Raw genomic sequence first — 21,037 nt, forward strand, 5'->3', positions numbered from 1 at the left:
TTGTGAAAGACATTTTATAAATAACCAATGTCTTTTTTATATATTTTTTTTTACATTTCCTTTAGAGCATAGTGAGTTTGTGATAATTGTACACGATGTGTTCTATAAATAAAGTTGAAATCAGCTTTTTGTTGCATCTCGAGCTGTCTCTTGCTGTTTCCCAACTAAACCGCCTGGGGCGCTAAACACACGCTGTCATCAAATCAGACATGGGATAAAAAGTCAAAATTGTAAAAAAGAAAAAAAAATTAACAAAATAAAAAATATTTAGAGGTTAATCATGTGGCGCATAGAGAACAAAGCATGATTAAGTATAAAATGAAACTGAGTAAATTTCAAATTTTGCAATAGAGGAAGAAAATAAAGCGCACAGCTGGAAGGGCACCACCCTCTCTGTCAGTAATGAGACGCCGGTTGGCATAAGGAGGAGACCAAACACTGAGAGCTCATTTGGAGAGTGGAAAAAACACACGAAATGTCATTTAAAACGCTTTCATTGCTGTCTGGAGATGTCGACAACCTTCGGAAAAGATCAGTGGCTGGATCAACAGGTGATACAAACTGCTTCATTTTCTCCCAACCAATGCGCACCTGTCTGTGCGTTTTCTTAATCAGTCTGCTTGTTGCTTTTGTCTTAAATTCACCTGCGCAGTCAAGACATCTCAAATTTTAACGTTTTAATTTTGTATGTAAGGTCCTCAGAAGTACATTTAGGATCATAATGATTACTTTGAAACTTTTTAACCAATTTAATGCAGTTGCTAAAATTGTATGTTTAAAACTACTGGGAAGAATATACGATTTGATTATCACAGCTTGGATTAATGCAGTTTATTGCAATGATACTGAATAATGTGTTGTGTATATTTTATGTTGATTATAAAATCAATTTTGAATTATTGACTAACTTGCTTCCAAAAGTCATTTATCATTTTTAGACTTTTTTTTCAATATAGAAAACTTTCTCTCTTATGTATACAGACCACGTATTGTATTACCAGCATGTCTATGTTTTGAATTTCAAATCAAAGCATAACCTGCTCATTTGTGTGTTGCAATGCATTAAAAATGTGATCAGTCTTGGAAGAGACCAAATGGAGAAGGACGCTGCATGACTCTCATGAGTTTTTTGTTAGTCTCACACATTTCCACAGGAGGGCATTAGCTGTGGATATCAGTCACAATCCACATCCAGACTGTGTAGAAGACTTTTTTTTTTTTGTCAGAAAACTGTTGCGATCCTGAGAATCATCAGCAGTTTGCACGGCTGCAGATCCAGCCTGAGAGGCTGTTTGTTGGGCCCCATCATCCAGATGTGGGAGCACTGGCGACCCCCTCCCCCGACGGTTCTGTTCATCACTTCTGCCAGTTCACGCCAAAATGCCTGCTTGCCGTCTCCAGAGGTGAATGGCTTTATTCTCACTTGCCGAAACCTCTCTTATCATCACGATTCCTCCACCTGTCGTATCTGAATGAGATAAAAGAATAGCAAAAAACAAAAACAATTCACATTTACAACAGGAACACATGGGAACTCTCCCCTAAGGCATGGAGAGGAAGGATGGCATGATGGCACCTTGAGGACGACCATCAGAGTCGACAATGAAGTGGAAGCACACAGAGAGGCCAACAACTACAAGGTAGGGGGCAATTACTGCGTCAAATCAGTTATTTCACCACCAAAAGATTTTTGGAACAAAACCATTCTTTGAAATTCCTGATGGAACAAAGAACTTTTCTCTCCGTCTTTTTTTTGTGATTTAAGCTTGTCTAATGATATAGGTGATTTCTTTTGTATACTACTGGAAAAGTACAATGGTGAATTTGTTTTCAGAGAGAACAATATGAAAGCATGCCGTTAAACCTTGAAACAATCTGGTCTTTCACATGTTCCACAGAACACTTGGAGATGATTATTTTTCAGAACTATACTTATAAAATAAAGTGACAGAAGAAGGTATAAGGGGTTGAAGAGATTCGTAGTTCAGAACAATGTTTGCAGGACTGCGTTTGGCTCGTCACAAGTAATGTGGAGGATATGCCATATAACTGCAACACAGTTTGCTGATCAAATGATGCAAAAAATAAAAAAAACTTTTTGGACAAAAAGATTTGTGGCAAAATTTGAACACCAAGTACAATCTGACTGAGCTTGAGATGTTTTGCTATGAAGAATGGGAGGAAAAACCAGTGGCTGAATATTTTTCCAAGATGGTATGAAAGTCTACGTTAACATAATATTCTCCATTTTGTTTTGTTTTCCAGTTTGGATTTAGAAAATGGAAGGGCAATGTGACAGAGAAACCAATCGAAGACCGATCTGACATCGACAAAGAACTGCACACCGACCTCAGCATTGTGAAGAACACTGAAGGTCTTTTCTTGCCATCTGTTCAACAGGAGAGCACAATATTAGGAAAACAAGCAAAATGTTCTGTTGTTTCAGAATGCTGCTGCAAAGATATAACTTTGGGATAAATAAGCAATTTATTAAAAATTGACTTTCTGCTGCATTGCAAATATTGACTCTAGATAATGAGCAATCTGTTCAGCTTTGGGGGGAAAAAACAAACTATTTCCACCTTAATGTGGGTTTTACTGAGTGTTGCTTTCGGCCAACTCTTGCTGTTTTGGGAATAAAATGACTTGTGTGATATCCCTTTAAAAACTCTGACCCCTTATTCCTTTTAACCTTCTAAAATTTTACTCCATGTTGTAAGTGTTGCAAAAATATTTCATAGAAAGCAGAAAAACCTGGTATTTGAATATTTGCCTAGCACCTATTGTCTAGTTAGTTGTTTGTCAAATGCAAATACAGTGGTATTGAAACAATAATTACTGTGCGATATATTGTGCAGCTCTATTATTTAATTTTTATGCATACACTTAAGTATTTTGCTCTTACCTCAAAGCTCTTTGCTTTCTGTCGTCCAGCTCCAGTGGTCAGCGTTGGAAACATAGTGTATGTGTTTTTATTTGGCTGGTGGATCTCCTTAATCTACCTGCTCATTTGTCCTGTGATGTTTCTGACTGTCTTTGGTGTCCCTTATGGTATGTATTCTAGAACCAGCTGCATCATTAAGAAACGTGAGCGTTTTACTGCATGTTGTTGAGCCATTTGTTTCACTCCTTTCAGGTAAAGTCTGTTTAAAGTTGGCCTGGTATATAATTTGGCCATTTGGAAAATCTGTACAAAGGGTAAATGGATATAAATCATCCATGATTTCTGGCCAAATACCTTTTTCTAATGGACTATTTTCTATACTCTATTCTTTAAAATTCCAGGCTTGTCATTTAGTTGACATGTCTGCCGTGAAGCCGACAAACTGCGACATTGTTCCACAAGAGCATAAGGATCTGGTTGGGGACAAAGACTGTGCACCTCTTCTGGTGTCCTCCCCCCTCCCTATTAAGATCCCCGTTCCAACTCTTCCTCCAAGAAAAACCAGAAAGCACTGGGTGAGAGTGTCAGAATGTATTTTATGATTATCCGTGATTCTCATGCTACTAAGTCGTTCCCCATTGTGTCTCTGCAGTGCCGCGTCAGCACTTTCCTTTGGTTGTTGCTGGGTTACCCTGTACTGGCTGTGGTCCATTGCCTCGCATTTGTCCTGTCCTGGCTTCCAGTCTTCACCATCCCCATTGCAAAGATGAACAGCCGCATCCTAACCACTGTTCTCCTCATGGCCCCAGAAGACATCGAGATCCATTCAGTGGACAAGGTTTTCTATGGGCAACATTAATTTTAACAATGGCTTTGCTGTTGCACCAGCAAAGTTAACTTTCCTTTGAAGTGTTTTGTAACCTACAGTCATGGCAAAGATTTTGAGATCGACACGTCGTATTTTTCAGAAACCTTGCTTTTTAAGTGTTTTGAACCGTTTCTGTCATAGACTGAGGTTCACTAATAAACATTTCAGAAGTTTTAAAGGCCATTCATGAGGAACATATCGTGTTTATGCAAAACTGTGAGTAGGTTGCATAAAGGGATTTGGTCGAGTTTTCTGTCCATGAAACCAAAACTTTTCTTATTTTCTGTTGTAGGGCTAAAGGTAGATCATTATAAATAACTCATTGTTGCAACTGACTTCCTTTAATCTGATTGCTCTGCAAAGCTTTGAACTAGTTAAGTAATTATTTTTTACCATTTGCTCTTTTATTTGATCTTCCAGAAGGACGCGTGTGAGACAAGAGTTGTCTTGTACTGTTATCAGGCCTTCAATGTGTATTACTACAAATACACAGTCCAAGGGATCAACATCTTTGCTCTCAGTATCCTTTTTTAGCTGGTCATGAAGGGGGGGGATGGAGGGCTTTTTTTTTTTTCTTTTTAAGGCGCATCTGTCTGTTTTTCTTAATCTCTTCTTGCAGACTTGCTACCTTTGGTATTCGTGACTGTAATCGCTGGCTACACTGACCGAGAGCATGAATACTTCAGTACAGAGACCATGTTTACAATAGCCATCGTGTCCATAATTCCCCTGTCCTACTATATTGGCATGGGAATTGCAAGGTAAAATATCACCATTTTGTCTTCAACAAATGAGGGAGCAAAAAATAAAATGCATCAGAAGTATTCATGCCCTTTGATGTTCACTGTGTTCATTAAATGGCTCATGGCAAACTGAAGACGGGGAGTTTTGACAGGACAGTTCTGAGCTGTTTCTTATTAAAATACTCTAAGTTTGTCAGTTTATGTGCTCGGTTTCAGTTGTGCCTCAACCCCTCTCATTTTTAGATGGATCAAATACACTTTAAATATGAATGTAGTATGGAAAGGAGTGTGATTACATTTACAAAGAGCTGTGTGCTGCACGCAGAATTCATGTTTCAGTGTTGCTGCTGTGTTCTGCTCAGCATTTCTGCACAGAGTAACTTCGCAGTGGGGGCCGTAGTCAACGCAACGTTTGGTTCCATCACAGAGATGACCTTCTACATCACGGCGCTGCTTCGGGGGCATCGCGCCGGCAGTAATTGTTACGAGGAGATCGTCAAATCTGCACTGGCTGGCACTCTGATTGGGTGCATTCTGTTCATACCTGTAAGTGTCACTGAAGGACATGTGAGCACACAGCCACCTGCCTGCAAGTCTAATTGATTCTAAAACACTTTTGCAGGGTATTTGTATGACTATTGGAGGAATCAAACACAGTGAGCAGAGATTTAACAGTCGCTCGGCCGGAGTGAGCTCAGCTTTGCTCTTCATATCCATTGGAGGTAAGGATTGCGTTTGGTTATTTTAAACATTTCCCAGAGTTGTCCTAATGAGATTTGCGCTTCACTCTGAAGGTGTGTTTGCACCCACCCTTTTCTCAAAGACCTTTGGTAACCTGGTGTGTGAAAGCTGCTCCAGTACTCCTGGTAATGGCACCGTACCATTCACCTGCAAGGACTGCCACTATGAAACGGTGGGCAGCTTTTCCCCAGCTTTTGGCAGAATAAGTTCCAAGATTTTTACAGGAATATTTTTATGCTTTTTTTTTTTTTTTTTTTTACATATTTAAATGAAACTCAGGCAACACTTTCTTATTTCCCCAACAGACTACAGCTGACCCACATTTAATTCTGTCCCATATTGAGTAAGTAAAATCATTTAAATTCTAAGATGCATTTTTTGCACATTTATTCCACTTGAGTTTGGATTAATTAAGAAATGTTTTTCTAGGCCTCTGGTGTACACCATTTCCGTCCTGCTGCCTGCTTCCTATCTGATCGGGCTCATCTTCACACTCAAGACCCATGCACACATTTATGATATCCATGTCAGCGACAGTCATGGGGGACAAGCACACGGTCAGTATGCACAGGAGGGTACCAACACCAACAATCCCACTGGTGAGGTCACAGCTGCCCATCTGGTTCCTACCAACATGTGTATTAATGCCAGCACTACTGCACCTAGCCGCATTCCGACGGGTGTGTGGGTTACATGTGGTTATTTGCATGCAATATTAAAACCTTTTGCATGTTGCTTGCCTGAAAAACTACATGCATGCGACAATCTTAAGTGCTTGATTTCCATCTTAAGTTAGTCACGCATGCCAAAACAATTTTTTTTTTCATAGAAATTTGTGAATTCCTTTTACTGCTGCAAAAAGGGCACCTTTTAGTATCAACTGCTGTAAAGGTTTTTGACTTAACATTTTTGTCACAGGCTTTTTTAAAAAAATTTTATTTTACTTTCCAAAAAGGCATCATCCACATATATGATGGAGGAAAAACTTTAAACATTTAAAGTATTTGATGGAGCTCAAAGTTTTTGTGAGATTTATTTTGCAGTATATATTAACTAGCCACTATTAAAATAAATAAAAGTTAGAGGAGGAACTAAAAGCTGACGTTTTAAAACCATGTTTGTATTCTAAGGGGGAAAAAAAGTTAAGGTTCCCTTAACAAAAAGTTGTGCCAAGTCAACATTTAAAGGTGGCACACAAATATTTAAATGCATGTATTTTGAGTGTGTTGGTGGTTAATAAGAAGTCTGTTGCCATCAGGTCATCCTGTTGTCCACTGGTCCAGATGGAGGGCTCTCGCAGTGCTGATTTTTGCCACAGTGCTCATGGCCAGCTGCGCGGATCTTTGCACTGTCAACATCGAGCCCATCCTGAGTCATTCCTCCATCTCCCAGGTAGTTAAAATGCAAACCATTTGTGGCTACAAATGTTCTCAACAAAAACATTTGGTTCAAATGATGAGACTGGAACTTCTCCAGTTGCACTCAGCTGGGTCTTTTTTCCCTGCAGTACTTCATCGGCGTCTCCGTATTGGCAATGGTGCCGGAGCTTCCTGAGATTGTCAATGGGATCCAGTTTGCACTGCAAAACAATATCAGCTTGAGGTTTTTTGTTTGTTTGTTTTTGTCATGGTAACTTATGTCAAACTGTAGTATTTTGAGTAATGGGAGTTGTAACAGACACGTAATGTAAAACTGTACAGAAATTCTTTTGACAATCTCTCAGTAAAGTCTAAAGATTTGTATATTTCTAACTCTTTTGCAGTCTTGAAGTAGGCAATTGCATTGCTGTGCAGGTTTGCATGATACAGATTCCACTTCTTGTCCTGTTTAATGCTTTCTATGTGAGTACGTTTTACTTCTTTGTCCATTTAGTGCATCCTACTCATTTATTGTCACCTTTTGTAAATGTGTTAAAAGGAATTCATCCTTTATTGCAGTAGCCTAACCTCACACAAAAATGAAGCATTTCCTCTGCTGGGTGTAATGTTTTCACACATTGTCTGTGACAAACTGCTCAACTTGACTGGCTTAGTATTATTTTTTGTTTCTTGTGTCCAGGATGTGGGATTTATGCTTGTGTTCAGTGACATTCATCTTTGGGCCAGCATCTTCAGCGTCATTCTGGTGAACTACATCTTCATGGATGGGAAATGTGACTACTTTCAGGGTAAGTTATCATGTTGCAAACTCCTGCTTCCACTTTGCAAGGCTCAACACATGTTGTAGAAAAACTAAAAACAAAAAGTCCTCAGTCGTCTTCTTTGTGTTTGCAGGTACAGCCCTAGTGGTGGTATACTTCATCATTTTGGCCGTTTACTTCTTCGCTCCTTCTCCACGCTCATGTTAATCTGCAAAGAAAAGAATGCATCTGTTCAGTTTTATGCCAAAAGATCACCGTTTTTTTATTTTCACTGGATTTGGTTTCAGAGGCACAAAAACTGGGAAATGGTCAGAGTATTTAAATCGTCTTTTCTGACCTACAATTGATACTGTACAGTTTGTTTTCTGAAACATTTTTCTAGTGCTTTTGAATCTTGGCTATTGATGTAAACTGTTGGAATGTGATTAAATAAAATGTAATAAATTCCTGAACAAAATGTTAAGACATTTCTATTTTTGCACTGTAACACATTTAGTGAAACTTTTCATTGATGAAAAATGATGTGGCTTTAACAAATACTACAAAATATTGCAGTCATCTAGAAGTATTTTCAAATGTGGGAACAAAACAAAAAAAAACAGTAAGTTGGTTGTGTCTACATCCGGAGTCTCTAAAACTGAGAGAAACAAAGCTGAACAAGTACCCAAACTTGTCCACCTTCATGTTACTTTTAAATGTATTTTCTTGCACACATCTTAAGGAGAACGATAAATGTAAAGGGTGCTACTTGTGCTAATTAGTCATGTGGGCAAGACTATATTTGGACAATACTTTTATTGACAATGTTCATAAAATCAGACTGTACAACTTTTTTTTTTTTTAATAGGAAACCTGTAAAGCATATTTTAAAAGTAAAGATTTTTTTTTCTTTTTTGAAAAGCAGGTACAGGCATCATGCATTAAAATCTGGGAAGGCAGTGCAGAAGTTTCAAATAAGATTAGTCATGTAGGGGTCAAACCAAAGATCTCAAAGTGAAACAATATTTGGCGTCTTTTAAATAAACATTAAGTGTCAAGAATTCTTTTAGGGCAACATGCTGCAGTCAATTACGAGTTACTGACCTGTTTATTACAGGGGAAAGAACATGCCTTTTAAAATGAGCACTTGTATGCACTGACTGGAATATTTGAAGGGATTAAACATGCATCTTAGAAAAAGGCACTGCAGGATAAACGACTGTGCTACTGAAGCAGCTCTCAGTGCAAAGCCATCTTCTTCAACAGAAGGTAAAAAGCATCATCAAACGAATAGCTTAAGATTCAAACAGCACCCAATTCACAGTGAGGCGTAGTTTCACAAATAAAGCTAAGAATCGACACAATCAGGGAAATAACTCAAATATTCTCCTTCTTTTTATGTTTAAGCCATAAAGTAACAGGAAAAAAGGAACAGAGACAAAAATCTAGTTGCAAATGTTCTTGTCATGGCAATGAACACCCAAGTGTCTGCACAAGTTTTAGGTAATTTGACCACAAATGATCTAAAACATTTTATAACATTTCCGAGGCGAGATAAAAGCTTTGTTCGTCCGTCCGTGCAAATTTGCAAGATAACTAGACTGCTGAAATTTGCACGACTATTACTTCATCTGACAACCTAGAGCGGAGAAGATCCCCTCAGGGGAAAGGACAATAAGAACTGTATGGTGTCAGTGTAACTGTGAAAAATTGGCAAACCAATGTGTCACCCTCTTTAGGCTGAAATAACTAGCCACAGATTAATAAAGGATCTATTAAATAAGAAAATTACCAACAAGAACATCAGAGGAGGGGAAATGTGCAAAGAGCAATATCAGTTCATGATGGGGGGAAAAAAAATAAAAATTCCAGCAAAAAGTGATCAAGTCCTTGAAATAAATATACATCCATTATTCCCTTCACTCTGAATTTATAAAATATCTGGAGGATTTGCAGAAGTGAGAGTAAATAGTATCTGACTTTTCACATGGCAAAATATAGTTTTTGTATTGTTTTTTGTTTTTTTTTTTACAACTTGTCAGTTTGTTGGAAGAGGACATCCACAATTTAACGCTCTACAGATGCAGTGATGGCACAGGGAATAGAATATAATCCATAAAACATTCCAAAAATATTGACGCTCATCCTCGTATCTACAAAAAACAGGCAAAAAAAAGAAAACAAACAAAAAATATGGGAACTTAAAAAAAAAAATAAAAAAAAGGCATCCCATTGTTTTTGGCTTTAAGGCGGGGGCTACATCAGGCATCATCTAGAGTGCTGCTGGGAAATTTATCCCGTTCCTGTGCGCCTACTTGACACGGTCTACGAGCTCCTCCGTGAGGCCCAGGTTGTACAGGTGAAAGGTGGGGAGAGAAGTCAGGTGGGGGTAGGCTTTGAGAAGCTTCTCCCAGCACAGCTCCAGCAGGCTGGGAACAGTCAGCCAGATCTTAAACAGAGAGCCAGTCCTCTTGTTCTCGTGGATGTTCACTACGCCTCCGTGAATGTACATGCAGCCAGCCTGGGAAGGACAGCAGCGTTAACAGTTGACTGGCTGCACGCCAGACATTAAGTTGTGTATCTTATGAAAACATGCTTTTAATTAAATATATTTCTGTTTTTATTTCACGCATTTACTGACTTTTAAAGTATCATGTATATTCTTTGACAGTCTATTTGTTGAATTCTAGGATGGAAGAGTGTTTTCTCTGCAACTTGCTAAAAGAACAAATATCCACAAGAAAAAGTTCAAATAAAAACTAATGACATTCATTCCCATGATGTGTGTATGTACGTTTCAGTCAAAACTATACAAACTTTCATTGATGAAAAACACCAAAAATGTTAATGTTGTGTAATAAACCTGTTTTTTCTCTGCATTAGGTGAAAGGTACTAACAGGGGTTACAGCAGCACAGTGAAAGTAGGCTGGCTCAGGCATCTCTGCTGGTAGTTTACTCCACTGGAAAGTTTGCAGGTTTAGCTTCCACAGATCGGCTAGTATCAACTCCCCGTTGTAGCCTCCACAAATGAATACATCTACAGCACAAAGGGGAAAGTACAGGTTGTGCGTTAGTTTGCCAGCGTGCAAAAAGCAAGCAGAGATTTTTCAGTTCTGTCTGTCTCACCGTTGCGTATCTGCACACAACTATGGCATCGTCGAGGAGCAGGATATCCTGTCAAAAAGCGGAGAAGTTTTACTTTTTTTTTGTGGATATTTTACATGGAGTACTTTCTAAGTATCTTGGACGAGATTTGATCATATTTGTTCACAGATTAACCAAGATGACTGAGCGTAAGCTATTTCGAAAGACGCCTCAAAATACCTGTTGTTCTATGAAGTATTGAGTGAACACAGATGCAGCCCACACTTTTCACATCTTTATTTTAAATATTTATAGTTTTTCTTTCACTTTACAATTCTGCATTCTTTTCTGTTGGTCTCACCACATAAAATATGAATAAAATGTGACCAAATGTGAAAGAGTTAAAGGAGTAGATTTACCTCCAAAGCACTTAGTAGAAAAAGCAGGCTGAACTCTGAAAAAAAGTTGTATCATACACACCTATTTTGTCATGTGGTTTTGTCGTGATCTCCTCCCAAGAGTTTGTCTCCAGATTATAAGCATGTATCTACAAAAAGGAAACCCAAAACATTTTACAATAACTAATATTTTAACATCGACACAGATAAACTGGCGGTGTCGTACCTTATCTAGAGGGTATGACGTCCAGGAAGTCCCACCTCCCAGAATATAAATCCTCTGTCCGTCATGTGCTATTTCATGCCTGTATCTGTGACACACAGAAACAGGAAGTGATGTCAAGGGCATATTGGAGAGTAGAAAACATATGTATATGGCTTTCAGTAGCAGTTTGATGTCCAGCACTATACCTTTCCTCTGGCAGGTCATCAGGCGGGTTGTTAGGTTTGAGATGAATCCATTCCCTGGTGGTCAGATCTAGTCTGTGCAGGTCTGTGCTGTAGATGTAACCCGTCGTTCCACCAAACACATACAGGAAGCCATTTATAATGACCATCGCCTGGAGAGGGAAAAAAACCATCAGTCAGTGCACTGCAACAGTCATTACCCTGCAGAATCAAAATATTAAATACTAAAAGACAAATTATCCAATATGCAGACATGGAACTGATTCCTGCAGCTACCTGTCCATATATCCGGTTCGGCTTCTTCCCTCGACAGTTGAGCAGCGACCATCGCTTGTACTTCACGTTACAAACATGAACATCATTGCCGTTATTTTCCCCGAAGGGAATCCCGGTGCCACCGAACACCAGAAGGTTGTTACCGTGTAAAACAGCTGGAGAGACACAGAACAATAAACTCAGCTTTTAATATGAATAACAAACCTTAGATTCTAAACTACAGGCAAGAAGCCGGACCAGAGTTTCACCTGACATAGACGCCAGCTCTGTGGGCATGTAACCCTCAGTTCGAATCTGCTGCCAGCAGCCCGTGGCAAAATGGTACCGCCAAAGCTCCCTGAATAGTGGATAGTCTTCGTTTTCGGAGCCCCCTGACTCTTCATAGTCCGGGTTGTAACCCCCAAACACGTACAGGTTAGTGTTGTCAGCGACGCAGCGATGGCCGCTGCGGGCGGGAGGAGTTCGAGGACCTGGACAGAGAGGAGTCAAGGTGGAACAAGGGGGACATAAAATACCTTTGAAGCATTTGTCTAGTTTAGTGGTGGTAGTTGGTGGGGAGTTCAGGGCCTGGAGAACCAGAAATTCTGCTGTCTACTACAAATTTAATGAAGTAGAATGTTTGGTCATTGACTTGTGACCTTAAGGCCAAGCACACATGCAGAAGGATTAAAGGAAAAGCAGGTCAACCTCTAACCTAGTCAAAAAAATCTTCAAAAGACTTGAATCTGAATAAAACATTCTGACACAATGGTGGTTGTAGTAGCGGTCTCTAGCTGCTTTACTGATTCAAGTGGACTAGACCACTCAAAAGTGGTCTAGTCCACTTTTGAGTGGACATTTTAAGCCTGGATTAAAATTCGCTGTGTAAAATGAGCTTCAATAGGTCATTCATGCTTGAGAACTCAGAAGAGTAGGGGAAATTCTAACATTTTGACAAAAAATATTAGTTTCCAGGTATAGCAAAAGCTTGATGGTGGTTGTTGCAGTCAAGGATGGCACACCCAGTTATTAGATTTTAGGGTGATTACTTTCCACAAACAGTCTTGATTGATTTAGATGACTTAACACTTGTTTTATGATCCAAGACATTTAGAAAAGCACAAACTGTAAATATGTAAAGAGGAAAACACTTCTGCGTGTACATGTTGGCATGCAGAGGATCCAAGATGAGTATAAATTTGTACAACATCTCAGGGTGGTGCCAAATCTTTAAGCGAGCCTCCTGAAGCAACAAAAATAAAAAATAAAAACACCTGAGCAGGTGTAAAATGTGGCGCGCAGTAAAACTGTAGTGCATGTTCACTGATCTGAATTGAAGAGTCAAACATGTAAAAGGCAGGAGAAGGAAGTGCATCTTCAAGCTAAACAGAAAAGCTTTAAGCTACCCGGTAATCAACAAAACAATGCCATTCCAACGCACACCTGAAACATCGCGGTAAAACGCCTAATATGAGTGGCTTTTAGCATGAATGTGATGTTTATCAGTGTAATTTACGAGGAGGCACTCTGAGTGGCGAAACTGCGCTGAGCCAATCTTCAATATCTGACATGAAAGCTGGGATTAAACATTATGTCGTGACGTTAATGTTGTTGTTGACCTACCTGCTAACATCGGTCCGGGCGGCGGCCTGCCTGTCAATTTCTCAAATTTATTCAGCTGCTCTGAACTGTCAGCGCCTTCAACGTCCGACATCTTTTGTTCCCTTCTTCTCCCTTTACTGCCCAGTCCCTTTGGATGTCACATGGAAAAAAACGCAGCGTCCGATAAAGCGTAGATGTCTCATTTCGCATTTCAGCCTATTTTGAAGCCATTCATAGTTTTTCTTTTAGCTCCACCCTTTGATGACATACTTCTTCTTCTGGTGTTGCTAAGCAGTTGGAAGACAATGCTTTAGGGCAGTTAGCGCCACCAACTGGTCGTGGGTATGAATCAAAAATATGTTGATGAAATGTAAGTACTCTCATTTGTAAGTAGAAATGTAGTTAAGTAAATGTAGTACTTCTATGCATGTTTACTACAGTGACTGTCTAATAACTTACTTGTGTAAGAGTAAAAAGGTATTTTGTAAAAGGGTACTTAGCTGCTGAGTAACTGTCATCAAATGGAGCAAAATTTAGTTTTATAGTCAAAAGCGGGAAAAAAAAAATCATAGACATGCATAACATATTTACAAAATAACAGATTTAGGCAGAAAAACACGTTTCTAATGCAATAAAATTTCCATATAAAACGTATGAACCTTGGGTAAAGTATCCCCAGTGTCAATCTAAAGTGCAGTGTTTCTTCCTGATCTCCAAATAGCAAAAAGAGATCAACAGACAGAATTTATTTTATTTACTAATTAGCATTTTCTGCTATGTTTGTTGCTTACATTCCTCCACCTTTTGTTTTTGACCTTTGTAAACAACAGTGGAATATCTCAAGAACTAAATTAGATGCTATTTTAATGTAGGTGGAAATAATAATTCTATTTCAGATGTAATTTAATGTATTTTTAAAAATAATTATTTATATTTTAGTTTGCTTATTCTTTTTTTCAAAGAAATAGCTTTTTGAACTTGCTTTAAACCTATAAAGCCAAAAAAATGTGTGAAAAAACATATGCTAGACACATTTTTATATTATGATACTGATACCAATAATTGAATAAATTCGTGGTTTAATGCCACAATCATTCCCCTACTCAAATCACGTTATATCTCTATGAGCAGTCAGCTAAAATGTGTTGGTGTCAGTGGGGGCGGGTTGGCAAAGAGGAACGTCTTTCCTTAGGTCCTAGTTTCTGGGGAAGCCATTCAGAGTCGACCATGGCGACGGACGGTGGTAGCCGCGGGGAGCGAATTGCCATTTCCAACCAACATAAATCCAGCCTCGCTTCCCCTGAGAAAGTCCGTGAACTTCTTAATGAAGGGGTATCTGCAGTAGACTGCAACAGGTGATTAATGCCAACCAACCCGCGTTTTCCTTGTATGTTTACGTTAGCTTACGGCTTAGGCTCTTAGCCGAGCAGCTCAATGTAGCCGCGCCTTCGCTTTGCTGAGGTTTATAAGAGCCTGGAAGACAGGGCTGGGTGCAGTACACGAGCATGCTACAGCTGTGGCGTATTTGGCATATTTGTTTTTGTCCTGTGAAGCATTGCTGCCAAAGCTACGATGCATAATTACAGAAAAAGAGGTCAATGCTAAACGTTTACAATTTTAAGAGTTTCAGAAAAAGACTAATGTAATAGATATTTTAGCTGTTTCCCCCTATCACACTGTTTTTTAAGTTGTATCTATTGATCCCTCCACCCATTTATTAGTTTACCTGTTTATTGTTTTATTCGTCCATTTATTCATCGGACCATCCATCTTCATGCCCGCTTATCAACTATTTTGTCTGTTACTCTATCAGTTGCCTTATCCTCACACAAGGTATCTGTTCATTGTTCTTTTTGTCCATTCATCCATCTTTGCTTTGATTGATCATTTGTCTTTCGTCTGTCTGTATGTACAGTACATCCATCCATCCATCCTTTTGCCTATCCGTCTGTCAATCTCCTACCCATCCGTCCATTTATCCATCATTGTCTCGCTTCAATTTGTCCATTCATCCTGCTGTTGCTCTTTTATCTATTCATATTTTTTTGTCATCTGTCCATCCTCTTCTTTAATGTCTTATTTGTTTCTTCATGATTCTTCTTGATACTGTTAACACTGGATGAAAGAGGAAATTATCAAATTCTGACAAGAAACTCATGATGAATCTTGAGCAATCCTATTCAATTAACTGTTTTTTTTTTCTCTTTAATTTCCTCCCTAACAAATTAACTGAAAATTGTAAACAATAATGGGGAGTTTTACACTGTTCTTCAGAAAGAATATATAATATTTTGTTACTAATTATGTCAAGATATGTGTGTTTTTTATTTTTTTTTTTTTTGTCTTATTCAGCAAACAAGGAGATTTAAACTTTCCGGAAGTAAAAGGCAACAACCAGGCACCCTGTGAAGCTACGAACAATGAAGCTTTTTTCTCCAGAGTGGAATCATATTCGATATCCTTTTCTCATTGCCATTCACAATGAGGAATTCTCCTTTTGCTGCATGTTGTTGGGACTATTTCTTAGCTAATAAATTCATGCATTTTTACTCTTTATTTCATTCTATCAATGCAAGGTAGTTTCTATTAATAGCACTGGGGATTTCCTTAGCATTGCACTGTATGAAATGGGCAGCCAAGCCACGCATCCTGTCTCCTCTGATGTGCGCCAGGTATGGTTGGATCAACGTTGGCTGTGATATGCTAAAGTGCTCCAGCTGCCAGGCTTTCCTTTGTGCATCCCTACAGCCAACGTTAGACATTGAGAAATGTAAGCAAGACTTCAAGCAGCTAACTTTCTCCAGAGCTGGAGCAGTTTTGGCGAGGCTTTGCTGAGGTTATTAAATGAAAGTCAAGTTTTCTCTCTTTGATTTTTCAAATAGATAAAACTCGAGTTGCAGAAATATCGAGGCAGCTTCAAACGCAGCATGAAAAGTATTGTCCTTGGCCCGACTTTCCATGTCCAGGTAAGACCAGTTACATAGCTGTATTTAATGCAGCCATGGTGTAAGTCCTTGGTATTGTCATAATAAATATTAATTTTTCCCAGAGCGGTTCTGGTTGGTTCCAGCTTCTGAACCATCCAAGCTTCTTACTTCCCTTCTGGAGCGCTTCCAGAGCACCTGTGTCTTGGCACAGCAGCTGCCGGCGATGAGGCCAGAGCTGCTCAAGTCCATGGTAAAGTAAAGTGTTTCTGGGGACGGCATGAAGAGCATAGCCAACATATCCAAATGCATGTTTTGGTGACCCTGACGTAACTGTTGTCCTGTGTGAGTTTTATTTTTTTTAATTTTTTGCAGTTTCTGACAGAGGATGTGATCAGCACTGTGCTGCAGTTGATTGAGGAAGAACAGAAACGAAAGGGAGAGACTCCCTGCTCAGAGTCTTTGGCAGTGCAGGTGTCTGCATGCATCGTTTCTCTCTGTGGCTGGGGAGCGAAGTAAGATGAATTTTCTTTTATGTCATAACTAAAAAGAAATTCATAACCAATGCGCTCTTCTCTCTATCCAGCCCAGCTCTGCATGCAATGAGCCTGCCGACCCTCTCCTGCTCCTACTGTATGCGAAAGGTGGGCTTGTGGAACTTTCTTCAGATAGAGGGGCTTGGTGGCGACACAGAAGTGCTACCAAACCTCGTGGGATCCTCTGGTCCCACCGCAGGGCCCGCATCAGCAACGTCCGACGGAGACGTTTCCGAATCAGTCTCACCCACTCCGGCTCCAACAACTCCATGTCGCATGAAGCTTCGGAGTCAGGACTCCACCCGCACTGACCAGGCAAGCTCTCAGGAAGCTAGAAGAAGTAAACGGTTTGACCTATGTATGCATTAGAGATGTTTTTTTTCTATTTCAGGACACAATATAATTTTATCCAGCACAGGTCTTCCTTGTTTTATTTTTGCACAGTAGACAGTGATGGGAGCATTCAGTTTTAAGGTGCTAAGATGGTGCCTAGGGAATGCACCATAGAGAAGTGCTTCCTTGTTGCAGTAACAAAAACATTCTTCAGTGTTACTGAGACTGCTCATTCTTGTCTTATTTCAGTATCAGTGAGGTGTTTTCAAATATATCAGACAAAATGCAGAATTAAGAAGCTATTTAAAAAAAACAACACATTGAGACATGTCTGTGATATGTTCATCCTGAAGAGAGGGCAAAATTCAAAGCTAATAACAGGAAGGCTAAACAGAACACGGAGTTTATCCTTTTAACTGTTCAACTTTCATCTGCTATGGATATAGCTGGATCTGTGAAGGCAGGGAGTCTTTCGGTGTTAAATTATCATTTGTATATCTAGTGAGGTAAAATGTTTTTATCAATTCTCTTTGCATAAAATGATCACTTTCTTCTTAGTATATTCATAGAACCATTCATAAGTAATGAAATCAAAGAAAATATATCAAAACAACTAAACTCTTTTAGACTTCATCTAAAAACAGAAATTAGTTGGTTAAATGCTTAAAAGTGTTGCATAAAAATAAAAAAATAACTGTAAAAATGATACGTTTATTTTAAAACCGGAGCTGCTGTCATGTTTCAGGATGGGACAAGCAGTTCACTTTTGGAATTTGTTGATCAAACACTGCAGTAAACAAAGTTTCAGTCCAAATTTAAAGTCTTCCTGATATATGCCTTTCCTGCAGATATATAACAAGCAGATGCCAGCTTGACTTCTCTTTGCGTTTGATGCAGGATGATGGTACTGCATCTCCAGTAGCCTCCCGTGCCCGAAGCAGAGACTCACCGAGTCCAAGTGAAGATCTGACGAGTCCTTTAACCAGAGGCAAGAGACCTGCAACCCGGAGTCGGGGACAGGGATTCGGCTCAGGGACTGACGGCGCTGCCAGCCTGCACCCTCCCAAACGCCTGTGTCTCTCATTGGCTGGTGGTCCAGTAAGACTTAAAATTACTTCTGTGCACCATGTTTAAGTGATCCTCTGCAGCACTTACTATGCATTTTGTTTTATTTTGCTATTTTGTTTTAGAGCTAAGACAAAACAAAAGATAATTGGAGCTATAATTTTGAAAGAAAAGCCCATTTTAGGTTGCTTACATTCTTAAATACTTAAAATATTGTCCTCAATATTGCATTTTTAACAAGGAAGCATGACATTTCTTTTGGATATTTTCCAGGTCTAAATAAATATGGATAATAAAACATGGAAAATGTGTTTATCTTCAAACTTCATTGGCTGACCAATAGTATAAAATTGTTGTCCTTCCATCTTTTGCTGCTTCCTCTGTCAGTCTTATCAATCAAGTTTATCATCGCATTTGTTTTTTGTTTTTTTTTCTCCAGATTCAATATTTTAAGAGTGATGACAGTAAAAATCTCTATCAAATTACTTGTGAATCTTGTCTTGAAAAAGCAATGAGCATCCTGGAACTTCTTGTAGTTAAATTTAATTAGGGACCCTGGAAACTCACTAATTCATCTTTTAATTTTTACAAATATTTTTGTTCAGGATGGCCCTCTGCCCAAGAAAGCGTTTGACCCCCTTGCTCAACACAGAGACTGGTGTCCCTGGATCTCTGAGGGCAAAGAGAACATGGATCCAGGAGCCTTATCGTCTTTGGCCAGAACCTCGACCGTTAATCAGCAGGGCTGGAAAGCTGCTCTCGACCTCCTCATGCCCACAAAGAAGAACTCCAACGCACAAGGTGGAACCCAAGCCCAGGCAAGTAGAAAGCTTGAATAATGTCTGGGGGAAAAAAAAGAAAACCAAAAACAGTTAAGTTTATTTGCTTTTTCTCTCCCGCTAGGGCCCTCGTGACAAGTCTAAAAGAGTGTTTGCCATTCTTCGTCAGTGGCAGGTATCCTCCTCATCTCAGTAGACCATTTAGATCCACAGGCTGTTGACCTACCTATTTTTAACTTTACAACAAGATCAATCTCAGCATAAAAGGAGTGCTGTGTATCATTCATGCATGTCACTCCCTCTTTTTTTATCTTTTGTTACACATAAAGTGTTGCTATTGGGAATTTAGTGGAAGTTTTCTCTGTAAACTGTCAAAAATGTGAAGGATTCCTTTTGGTATTACAAACATTTCACTTGTGCTACATGTACAACTAACTCCTTGCAATGTTTTCATACTTCCTGGACCCTTTTTTTTTACTTTTTTTTTTTTTTACATTTGGTTGACATCGCAACCAAACATTTATGTATTATATTGAGACCGACAGATAAACACAAAGTAGTGCATAATTGTGAAATGAAGGGAAAATAATTCTTCGTTTTCAAAGCTGCTCATCTCCAATTGTTATTGGCAGAGAGGCAGGGTACACTGTGGACAGGTCGCCACAGGGGAACACAGACACACAGGACACTACACACACTCGCGTCTAAGAACAATTTAGAGGATTCAGTTAATGTGACAGTAATGTTTTGTTTTGTTTTTTTATTCCTGCAAGGTAGCAACTGCAGCCCTCCAGTCTGCTGTACTTAATTTTATTTAGGAGTATCAAAGTAAATGGAGGCTGAAAACACACTCGCATCCTACACCCTTTTAGAATTTTTTATTTTTAGAACACCTTTGGAAGTTATGTGTTTTCCTTGTATTTTACAATTATGCTCTTCTTTGTGTTGTTTTGTCACTTTGAAATCTAGGTAAAATCCATTGAGCTTGTGGTTGTGATGTGCCAAACGTAAAAATGGCAAAAGGGTTTGAACACAAGCGAGATTTGTGGCTGCTGGGTTCTTGGTCTTAGAAGCAGTCAACAAATAACAGGACTCGCATAAAGGAGCACCTTCAAGGAAGGCTTATCCAAATCATGTCTTTAATGAAAAAAATAATATGTTTGTGATAAATGGCCATTTGGATCAACACTGGAAAAATAATTCTTTTTTTTAATGTGCTGTATGCATAGTTGTTTGCAGGAGCTATAAAGATGAACCTCATAAAAACCCAACTGTGAGCAAATTAAGTTTATGTTTCTCATACTTCTGTTTTTAAAGCATGATGTTCTTTTTGAAGCATTTTCTTGTCGGCAGGTAGACAGTTTTCTTCATAGACTTTTGTGAAAGCTACTTAATAAAATGGTTTTCTGAATATTTGTTTCCCATTTATTGTTTGACATTCTAACAATAGGTGAATACAGTTTAAGATATGATGGATTGAATTGTAAACACACTAGGGGAAAAGAAATTGAGTACATTTTTCTTGCTTGCTGTTGAGAATTGTGGTTCCCAAAGTCTGGGTTACAGCTCCATCTAATGTCACAAATCAAGAAGATAAAAAGAAAAAGGAAATCGAAGCAGAAACGTCTGTGGAATCACTAGTTTATAACCTGGTTGTTTATAGATTTTCACTCATTCTGGAGTGAAATGAGTTTGAAATTAATTTCAGATCAACTCATCCGTTTGTAGTGATAAATGGAAAAGCTGTGCCAACAACCCCGGTTATGAACAAAGCTAAAAATTGAATGTATATTAAAATCCTAAATGTTTTTTTTTTTGTTTGTTTTGTTCAAAAAGGCAACGTAAAAGTGATAACTACCTTAGATATATACAAATGTACTAGCAGTTACAGAATGTGTTTACTGTGTTGAAAATACTAAATTAAAGCTGGAAATAATTAACTGAAACTGGTATTTACAACTGAATAAATTATATCAGCTTTATTCCATGTCCTGTGTTTTGAAATATTTTCAACCTTTACTCTTATGCCACGCAGATGCAATCATTTGACTGCTTAACCTCCACAGGAGCACCTCTAGAAAGTTTTTAACTGGTAGTCAGACGGGGGTAACATTAATCTGCAGATAATAAATTATATACAACAGATGTAACAATTTCAGGAGTTTGATTTAGGTTAGCTGCAATAGCTGAATTTGATGCAGTTTGAAAGAAAAACTCCATGATTTTTCAATACATCCTTATCTCCTTTAAGTTAATTTGTGCTTCTAAGTACCTATAAAAATAAAAAATCTACTGAT

The 21,037-nt window shown here is 38.7% G+C and overlaps 3 protein-coding genes across 5 annotated transcripts; 2 read left to right on the forward strand and 1 right to left on the reverse strand.

Moving 5' to 3' along the window:
- The first annotated feature begins 394 nt into the window (after positions 1-394).
- cax1 (cation/H+ exchanger protein 1) lies at positions 395-9,531 on the forward strand. 2 transcript variants are annotated; one of them, XM_028044363.1, is made up of 20 exons: positions 395-551; positions 1,227-1,403; positions 1,522-1,640; positions 2,266-2,374; positions 2,935-3,051; positions 3,137-3,198; positions 3,286-3,459; positions 3,537-3,722; positions 4,173-4,272; positions 4,372-4,513; positions 4,858-5,041; positions 5,118-5,217; positions 5,290-5,408; positions 5,542-5,579; positions 5,666-5,793; positions 6,495-6,628; positions 6,744-6,865; positions 6,999-7,077; positions 7,295-7,403; positions 7,510-9,531. In XM_028044363.1, the coding sequence occupies exons 1-20, from the start codon at positions 476-478 to the stop codon at positions 7,581-7,583; spliced, it is 2,349 nt and encodes a 782-aa protein (XP_027900164.1). In that variant the 5' UTR covers positions 395-475; the 3' UTR covers positions 7,584-9,531. The 2 variants fall into 2 exon arrangements, with proteins under 2 accessions (XP_027900164.1, XP_027900165.1); XM_028044364.1 differs by having other exon boundaries at positions 6,744-6,838.
- On the reverse strand, positions 7,431-13,387 carry klhdc10 (kelch domain containing 10). Of its 2 annotated transcripts, none has more exons than XM_028044366.1 (9): positions 13,125-13,387; positions 11,771-11,992; positions 11,523-11,677; positions 11,250-11,398; positions 11,065-11,149; positions 10,921-10,987; positions 10,483-10,530; positions 10,254-10,393; positions 7,431-7,584 (listed from the first exon to the last, which is right to left on the reverse strand). In XM_028044366.1, exons 1-9 carry the CDS (start codon positions 13,213-13,215, stop codon positions 7,537-7,539), a joined length of 1,005 nt encoding a protein of 334 aa, XP_027900167.1. In that variant the 5' UTR covers positions 13,216-13,387; the 3' UTR covers positions 7,431-7,536. The 2 variants fall into 2 exon arrangements, with proteins under 2 accessions (XP_027900167.1, XP_027900166.1); XM_028044365.1 differs by lacking the exon at positions 7,431-7,584 and adding an exon at positions 8,733-9,876 and having other exon boundaries at positions 13,125-13,386.
- A 913-nt stretch (positions 13,388-14,300) lies between these two features.
- Positions 14,301-20,151, forward strand: zc3hc1 (zinc finger, C3HC-type containing 1). Its single transcript, XM_028044212.1, has 10 exons — positions 14,301-14,458; positions 15,456-15,558; positions 15,723-15,873; positions 15,986-16,069; positions 16,153-16,280; positions 16,403-16,542; positions 16,614-16,878; positions 17,794-17,994; positions 18,567-18,779; positions 18,865-20,151. The coding sequence occupies exons 1-10, from the start codon at positions 14,331-14,333 to the stop codon at positions 18,934-18,936; spliced, it is 1,485 nt and encodes a 494-aa protein (XP_027900013.1). The 5' UTR covers positions 14,301-14,330; the 3' UTR covers positions 18,937-20,151.
- The last annotated feature ends 886 nt before the right edge of the window (positions 20,152-21,037 follow it).

The sequence above is a fragment of the Xiphophorus couchianus genome, chromosome 17, assembly GCF_001444195.1.
Source record: "Xiphophorus couchianus chromosome 17, X_couchianus-1.0, whole genome shotgun sequence".
Taxonomy (NCBI): Eukaryota; Metazoa; Chordata; class Actinopteri; order Cyprinodontiformes; family Poeciliidae; genus Xiphophorus; species Xiphophorus couchianus.